At 35.9% G+C, this 9443-nt stretch overlaps 1 protein-coding gene across 1 annotated transcript in view; it reads right to left on the bottom strand.

Moving 5' to 3' along the window:
• The window catches only part of LOC107679528 (Down syndrome cell adhesion molecule homolog), a 90360-nt gene extending 85056 nt beyond the window's left edge, over nucleotides 1–5304 (bottom strand). Inside the window, exon 1 of the mRNA XM_016475107.1 lies at nucleotides 4738–5304. Coding sequence (XP_016330593.1) covers nucleotides 4738–4780 — 43 coding nt within the window. The 5' untranslated portion in view covers nucleotides 4781–5304. The remainder of the gene's footprint in view (nucleotides 1–4737) is intronic.
• Between the last annotated feature and the right edge of the window lie 4139 nt (nucleotides 5305–9443).

Below are 9443 nucleotides of genomic sequence, written 5' to 3'. Positions count from 1 at the left end.
ATTGACGGATAGATAGATAGATAGATAGATAGATGGATGGATGGATGGATGGATGGATGGATAGATAGGTAGATAGATTTGTACTGATCTCGTTTTATAATGTATTTTGTCTGTATTTGCACTTGTTTGTCATTGTTTGTGTGTTTCTTTATTGTGTGTGTGTGTGTGTGTGTGTGTGTGTGTGTGTGTGTTTCATATATTATATATCTCAGTAAATATGTACATACATTATATATCTATTTTATTTAATATCTGAACAAATATATGTGTGTATATGTATATTACAAATAGTATATATTTCAGTAAATATATACATACAGTGGGTACGGAGAGTATTCAATTTTAGCAAATGGCTGCAATATAACAAAGAATGAAAAATTTAAGGGGGTCTGAATACTTTCCGTACCCACTGTATATATCTATATTATTTAATATCTGAACAAATAATATATATATATATATATATATTAGATATTAGATCTTTAGATCTGAAATCAATCTAAAACTATATGTCCCTCTTTAATATGCATGTTATCACATTCTTTCCTACTGAAATGACTTCTAATAAAGTAATAAATTACAATATGAGGACAGGTGTAAACATCACATGCAAGACCTCAAAATCCATCTGATCCAAGCACATAGATCCATCAGTTCCAACCCATCTATTCTCTGATCAAGACTCCCCAAAAACAATCTCTAGCACGCATTTCTTTCACAACAACAGGCCAAAAGCACCATTGCTGCACTCAAAGGGAAAAACTCCCTGTCCCATTTAAGCTGGTCACAGTGGATGCAGAAACACAGAGGTTTGTGCTGGAAAAATAAAAAGCCTGAAAGTCCTCATCAGTGGAAAATACGAACATGCTTTTTCTGCCAAGTCATCAAAGCAGGAAATAAATACACATTATGGCCACCAGCACAGGGCCGTCTGTCAGGCATATTTCCTGCTGATTGACAATAAGCTGTGCTGATGGAAAATATGAACACTGATCAGCCTTACTGCTCACTAAACAGTTAGTACAAGCAGATCATCAAAATGCCATTATGACAAACGACTCCTGGAATTACTGATATGCTGGAGAAAGAGCTACTGGGTTGAGTGGCGCTGTGTGAGTGTGTGTGTGTGTAGAACAGAATAGAATAGAATAGGATAGAATAGAATAGAATAGAATTGAACTAACATTCAATGTACATTTTAGGAGCTTTAAAAAAAACAAACACAATGAATCTACAGTGTTCTGTATCAAAGTTGATTTTAAAACATCTCAAATGATTTGCAGAACAATATCCAGTTTGCTTTGCTTTCAGGACTGCAAACATGGCCTTGATTTCTCTCCAGCACATCAAAGTGCAGAACGCGGTCTTCAAACCCAGGTGTACTGTTGAGCAAAACAAATGGATATGCCCACATACTTTTGTCTGTTTGATCTGGACTCAGCTAAAAGCTCTCTTAGAAGGCATCTCATGGAAAGCGACAGCTGATTGGGCACTTTGCTCTACGCCGTGTTGTTTACCCGTGTCCATTTGAGTGTATGTCAGAGTTGGCCCCTAGCATCAGTTTACAAAAACAACATCGAACCTACTTTCCGCTACGTCTGTGCGAGGACGTTTCTGTTCTTCCAATTACATTTGTGTGTTAATATGCACACGGTCTCGAGTGCTCTTCACCAACACAAGAGCCATTGAAAACAACTCAGCATGATTTTACATGCAAAAATATTCATTGTTCAGTATCAGGGCAGGGTTATTATAGTTAACTAAAACTGAAACCATAAAAAAAAAAACCATTGTTATGTGAAATAAAATAAATGTTAACTGACATAAAATAAACTTTTTGTTTCAGTTGCAGCAACATTAGTTGCAACATTTGACATTTTAATGCAGTTTAACTTGATGTACTAAAATAGCTAAAATAAAAATGTATAAAAACTATATACATAAGTATAAAAAAACTTCTAAAAACACAACAAAATGACTAAAACTTCAACATAAAAAATGGAAAATGGAAAAATAAAAACGATTTCAAAATATTAATATAAACTATAATAGTATCTCAATAAAATACCAGGGAGCTGAGCTTAGAAAAACGGTGCAAATGTTTGTTATTAGAATTAAATAATACAAAATAATTGTATTAATTGTGCATCTACAAACTAAAATGGCACTAAGACTAAAATAAAAATTAATAAAAAACTACAAGATATGTATGAAAAAAAAAAAACTACTAAAAATGACAAAAACGCACAACAAAATGACTAAAACTTTAACTAAAATGAAAATGAAAATGGAAAATATAAAAATAAAAACTCAAAATTCAAAATATTAATAAAAACTATAATAGTATCAAAAATGATACTAAAATAACAGGAGATGAGATTTGAAAAACAGTGTGAATGTTATTAGGACTAAATTATACTAATTAATTGTGCATCTACAAGCTGAAGCTGCACTAAAACTAAAATAAAAATGACTAAAAACTACACAGACATGTACTAAAACAACAAACTACTAAAATGACAAAAACACATGGCAAAATGACTAAAACTTTAACTAAAATTAAAGTGATAAAGTAAAATATAAAAATAAAAAAATTAATTAAAAACTCTAATAGTATCTCACTGATACTAAAATAACACTGTACCCGGGAGACGAGCTATTAAAAATTGTGCAAATGTTTGTTATTAGGACTAAATAATACAAAATAACTGTATTAATTGTGCATCTACAAGCTGAAACAGTATTAAAAATAAAATTAAAAATTTAACAAAAACTACACAGACTTATATAAAAAAACCTACTAAAAATTATTATTGGGACTAAATGACACAAAGTTATTCTATTAACTGTGCATCTACAAGCTGAAACTGCACTGAAAACTTAAAAGGAAAACACAAAAAGGAAAAATATGAAATCTCAAAAGGGATATTGAAGAAATCAGGGAATTAATTTATCCGTCCCTTCCAGATAAACATCCCAAATGGCTTTGTAAACAAGCACGCCACGTTTTCCACAGCTAGCCATTACGGAAACACTTCCGGGGTCACCTGTACAGGAAGCTCCAAGGCCACTGCGCCAACATACATTTCAAGGGTTTCCATAGAGACCAGCGAAGAACTGGGCTGTGTGCTTAACCAAATCATGAAAGGCTCATTTTGTATGGCTTCTTTTTCTCTCTCTCTCCCCCACACACCCGCAAGAAACATGCTACACTGGCCAGAGAGAGAGAGAGAGAGGGGCACACTGCACTGACAGCAGCGGCACTGCAACAGAACACTGATCAATGGAGCCTCAGAGACCCACATACACACTGCTAGAACACAGCGGCACAAATGGGACCACATTGATTCAAAGAGAAACACTTTTTAGAAATGCTCACTTGAACACAGTTGACTAAACATGCACCACTCAATCAGCCAAAAACCAAATCCCTCTGAAATGATAATCAGTTTCATCGATACACCATTAATTGAGGTTAAACTACTGTGTCCATTTCTGCCTTCATCTGAGCCCTGTGGAAAACTGACAAAGCTTGGGAAAAGATAATTCGGAAGACCATCACCGAGCTCCTTGTGCTGCTCTCCAACACCCTTTGTGCTAAAGCATCGCCGTGTCCCCCTATTTTTTGTGCATCCTATCAAAACACATCTGCCATCGGCGGTCAGTCTTCGTTGGAGTGACCTGGGTCTGATATTAACGTCATACAGTGTTGCTCTGTTAAAACCATCTAAATGGCCCCATTTTCTTCTTGATACCCCCCTCTCACTCTCTCTATTCCACCACAAACACACCCATCCTGATTTAGCCCAGCAACCAGCACCACTCGCTGTCTCTCCATTTTAAAGCCAACAACACACTCGCCTCCTGTCAAGCATTTGCGTATAATTTTTTTAGAGGTCAATATGATTCGGACACCCACACGGAGGGAAAAATGTTTGAATAAATGTTTTGTGAAAAGGTCACAGTGAAAGCATTCAGTAAAGTGCCAATTGAGTGACAGAGTTATTTTTTTATTTAATGCTTCAGTGCTTCTTCGTGAAACATGGTGGCTGTGTCACTATGCCACAATACAACAAATTATAATTCCTTTCTTCTTTTTTTTTTTTTAGCTAATTTCCAGGGTTTTGGTGCCCTTATTTAATTAATAAAACTGCTTTATCACTTTAATTTTCAAAAATTTTGTGCAGTTTTAAAAAGTATCTCAGCAGATCAATTTGTTATTCTAATGCTTAATATATAAATATGTCCAAGGTCATAATAAAATAAATAAAAGAAACAAATTTGTCTCATCAAATCACATCACATTTGGTCCAACAAGGATGTCAAGATTCATATTTTTTACATTCTTGATGCATATTAATGCATGCATGTTTTTTGGATTATGAGCAGTGAAATGTAATAAAGTAACTAATCATAAAACAGCCGATTTGAATGCTTATTAAGTAGTCTATTACTGTACTGGTTCCTTCTGAATTACTTGCTCAAATTAATTTGCAATATTTTAAACTAGTGGGGGGAAATTGCATGCATTGAATGTATAATATATGCATTCAAATTATATTAGTAAATCTTTTAAAAGAATGCACTAAAGGTGCTGTGAAATAACGAGACAAATTCAAATGGACCAGAATGCATTATTTTTCAAGCATGCTTAAATGCATTCCTAATGCATTGCACTGTTTCCATGAAGCTACTGCCTGCATAACAATAATAATAATAAAATAAAACGCTACTCACCATTCAAAATGCACTGGAAAAAGATGATGGCCAATATCCACATGCCCCGCTCCTTTCAATCTCCAAACTAAGATTTTTCTTTGCCCACTGCACGCTTTTCCTCCAAAAAAAAAAAAAAAGCCGTTGCGCAGGAATATGAATATCTTGTACTTAGTAGTTCCAGCGGAAGGGATGCATATGAAGCGTGCGCTCCCGGACTGATTGTCTCCGAGCTGAGATCCAGCTGTGGCTCGAGACGGTGAGCGTCGGGCAGGTGCGATGCTGAGTCAGAGCGCACGCTTACTGAGGGCACCGCGCACAGGTGTAGCCGCGTACGAGGGAGAAGCCGCGGGAAAGTAAATCCACTGAATTATGAATGAGTCGAAATCATAGCGGAAACTTTGACAGAAAAGAAAGAAAAAGAACGAAAAAGAAACGAAAAAGAAAAAGCTCTGAAACTCCAGCGCGGGAATGGATAGAGATGATGGCTGTTAGCTGTACTCAGAGCAACATCCCTCTTCACCACCTCGCACCGTCCAGCAGTCAGCAAGCACGCGCATCTTCCCCTGCTGCACTGATCACTCCAGAGCTCAGCATCAGCACCAGAGCATCACACAACACAACACCCCCCTCTCATTCTCTCTCTCTCTCTCTCTCTCTCTCTCTCTCTCTCTCTCTCTCTCTCTCTCTCTCTCTCTCTCTCACTCACTCTCACTCTCTCCTCTGCAGCCTTAAAGGTGCAGGGGTGCTGCTCTTAAAGAGAGAGTCCAAGCGCACTAAAGCAACCCTAAGAAACCATGTGATCGTCATGCATATGCAATATATTAGGGTAAATTGTGATTTTTAATTTGTGTGTGTGTGTGCGTGTGTGTGTGTGTGTGTGTGTGTTTGACACGAAAAAAGGTCTAGGTGGTGTAACTAGCCTATCTGGAGATTGTAAAAAAGAAAAAAAGTCTAATTAAAAGGAAGCCATTTTGGCGTCATGTGACAAAAGAAAGGATTCCTTTAGACCCTCACAACCTTAAGAAAAGTTACACTGAAAAAAGTGCGATAGAAACAATTTTCACCAAGTAATTGCTAGTACATTTCACAATTAATTACAAAGAAAACGCTAATGAGCACTGAACTAAACGTGAAAATTTGAAGTAGAAAGACTGAAATACAGTAGCATTTCTTGTCAAATGTACTCCAATAATATTTGTTTATTTACAACTTTGAAAAACCTTTTATTTACAGTGTATGTTTTATACGGGTAAAATTAAGTAACTCTTTTTAACTTCATTCATGACTCAAAAAAATTATTCAATATAAAAAATAATTAAAACATGTTTGGAAAAAATGTAATACATTCTCTCAAATGCTTTCACAGTGCCAAGAAAGTATTTTAGTAATTATTTTACTTGATAGTTACACCACTGAACATTTTTAACCTTTTTTTTTTTTTAATGGCATGAGCTTTTTCAAAAATGAATGAAACCAACATGACTAAGTTCTTGAATTTTAAACTAGATTTTTAAAGCAATTTCCTCCTTTTAATAATCTCATCGTCCACATTTGTCATTGATCCATTAGCAATTGCACACCATACATGTTTAAAATGAAAAATAAACAGCATGGAATGAAGGTAACAGCAACATCACAGTTGTGTATGACAACTTCCTCTAAATGATCTTAATTGGTGGTCATGAATTCATGTCATTTAATGTGGTTTCTGTTAGGATTCAGAACCCCCGAGGGCGTGTGAGGTTTTTTTTTTTTCATCCTTTAAAGCTGGCTTCATTAATTGACCTTGACAAATCAGAGCATTTGCCTCCTGTGCAGTGAGGCGTTGGGCCGACTCATTACGTTTTCATGAAAAACATTAACCTTTAATTAGATTTGAGTACCCTAAAAATAACAGAGTATACCTGACGTTTTTGAACCATTTGTATCTATATTCTATTAAAAATAAATAAATAAACAAAATACACAAATGTGATAATACTTATTACTTTGAAAATAATGTTGTTATTATGATTTTTAGTCCAGGAATCATTTCAGGATTCTCAGGGATTTAGGATGATGTTTGCATGCGCTTTAGTTCTGTTTTATGCATTATAATATGTTCTTTAGTAATTTGGCTCCTATTTTTTTGTTTGTTCTGGAGAAAAGCAACAACGCTGATATTATTCATAAGCAATGGTCTAGATTAGAATGATGCTTTTGGACAGCATTTTTTTAGGTTTGATTAAAAAAAAAAAGCTTCGCAATAAGTTTCATAACAGAATAAACTTGATGTTTTTGAACCATCTTTATGCCATTAAAAATAAAGAAATAAAAATGTGACATTACTTTGTGTGTGTGTGTGTATTACATATAAGTAGTAGTAATAATACTAATGTTCATATTATATATAAAAAAAAAAAGAAATAAACTAGTGTGATATTTAATGTATTATTATGAACTAAATGTGACCCTGGACCACAAAACCAGTCTTAAGTCGCTGGGGTATATTTTTAGCAATAGCCAAAATTATACATTTTTCTTTTATGCCAAAAATCATTAGGATATTAAGTAAAGATGATTTTCCATGAAGATATTTTGTAAATTTCCTAACGTAAATATATGAAAACTTAATTTCTGATTAGTAATATGCATTGCTAAGAACTTCATTTGGACAACTTTAAAGGCGATTTTCTCAATATTTTGATTTTTTTGCACCCTCAGATTCCAGATTTTCAAATAGTTGTATCTCGGCCAAATATTGTGCTATCCTAACAAACCATACATCAATGGAAAGCTTATTTATTCAGCTTTCAGATGATGTATAAATCTCAATTTCGAGAAATTGACCCTTATGACTGGTTTTGTGGTCCAGGGTCACAAATCATTAATAATGGTTTTAAGTATTATATATATATATATATATATATATATATATATATATATACACTAATGTTCATATTTCATTAAAAAAGGCCTAGATGATTATATATATAATTTTTAATTACATTATTTATTATTCCACCTGTCTGAAATGATTTATTCTGATTGGAAAATCACGGCAAATAATTTTAATGTCCAATAAAACCGTAATCAACCATTGGCCCAGGCAACCTTTCATTCTTGGCTGTGTTAGTTTCGCATCTGCCTTATCACATGCTCTCTTTCCTCTTTACAGTAAATTATAATCATATTACAACAGCATTTCTATTTTTCTTTATCTACTGATCTTCCATCTCCATTGTGATTTGTAGACAAATTGCTCTTTTTCTTGTCTGTACAGGCTCTGCCAGTGGTTTTCAGATTCAGCACAGATCTGTGCCTGCCGCAGAATACAGGAGCTGTCACTCGTCACTGCCAAAACCACAGCACATCATTAGACTCAGCCACCGCAAAACGCTCGCTTATCCTCATACAGTTACACAAATCCCCTCCACACATGCAACTTACTAGAATGTGTGCTGCTATGATTAACTCAACAGGCGGCATGAAATACAAATTCCGCTGGCAAATAAAACCAAGAATCTAGGACGGTTTGCATTTTAGGAATCGATCTCTTCTCAAATAGCCCTGTGATTTGTAAGGTGCCCGTATTGTTTCCGTTCCCTGTCTCCAGTAATGTGTTTTTCCACGTCTGTTTTCACGTGAGCTGCACAACTCATTACATTCCTCTCGGATCATCCAATCCCTCCACACACCAGCACAACCTCTGCACCATTTACTGAATTACAGACCATTTTCCCCCCAGGATTCCCTTTCTATACACACAGTTCTGCCATTTTTGTGTCTTATTTTTCTATTTAAGACATGTTTATCACATTGATGTCTAGTCTGTAACATTCATTCGGATTCTCTCCATGCATGAGCCACTTCACTGCAGCATAACTGAGCTTCCACATGCACCGTAAGCTTGTCTAAAGCACCCATTGATTCACGGAGCATCCGCTCACACCAGACAGGCTGAAGTCACGAGACGCGAAACAGAAAAAGCCTCAGTTTCGTTTGCTTTTGGAGCCAATAGCAATGTTGGCACTGGGTTCGCACAGCCCACACGAGATTGGTGCGGCGGGTTTAGCCGTTGGCTGCTATCACAGAGCAGATATCAGGGTGGCTCTCTGGCTTTCTCAGGGGGTGAGTCATGTGCACCAGGCACGCCGAGGATGTTGTGTCCACGGATAGGCGTTGCCCATGGACACGTCTCCTGTGGTTCGCTCTCTCGGAGTGACTCCAGCCTAGAGAGAACCTCAGGGAACGGATTAAACAGAACAGCTAATTATGAGCAGGACAGGCAGTAGTCAGGAGGGATTCGGGATGATGTTTGCATGCGGTTTAGTTTCGTAAAATGTTTTGTACCTTACTTCCGGTTTTCATATCAATTGTAAATTATCATTAAAAAACTAAATCAAAACAAAAGCACGCACATCCCTAAAAAAACTCTCAAACAGGGTGCTCGACAAAAATATTTATAATAAAATTCAATCTCATGCCTGCATGCTCGTAACGTCACTTATGTGATAGTCTGTTATTCAAGTTTTGTATTTTTGGAGTCTAGGTGTGCCAACATTTTTCTATTTTTAAATGATCATTAAAAGCAATACATATTAGGCCAGGGGTGCCCAAACTCGGTCCTGGAGGGCCGGTGTCCTGCAGAGTTTAGCTCCAACTTGCCTCAACACACCTGCTACAAAGTTTCTAGTATGTCTAGTAAGAGCTTGATTAGCTGGTTCAGGTGTGTTTAATTGGGG

This window comes from Sinocyclocheilus anshuiensis, unplaced genomic scaffold (assembly GCF_001515605.1).
Source record: "Sinocyclocheilus anshuiensis isolate Anshui unplaced genomic scaffold, SAMN03320099.WGS_v1.1 scaffold2218, whole genome shotgun sequence".
NCBI classification, from domain to species: domain Eukaryota; kingdom Metazoa; phylum Chordata; class Actinopteri; order Cypriniformes; family Cyprinidae; genus Sinocyclocheilus; species Sinocyclocheilus anshuiensis.
This window is presented reverse-complemented; position numbering and strand designations above follow the sequence as displayed.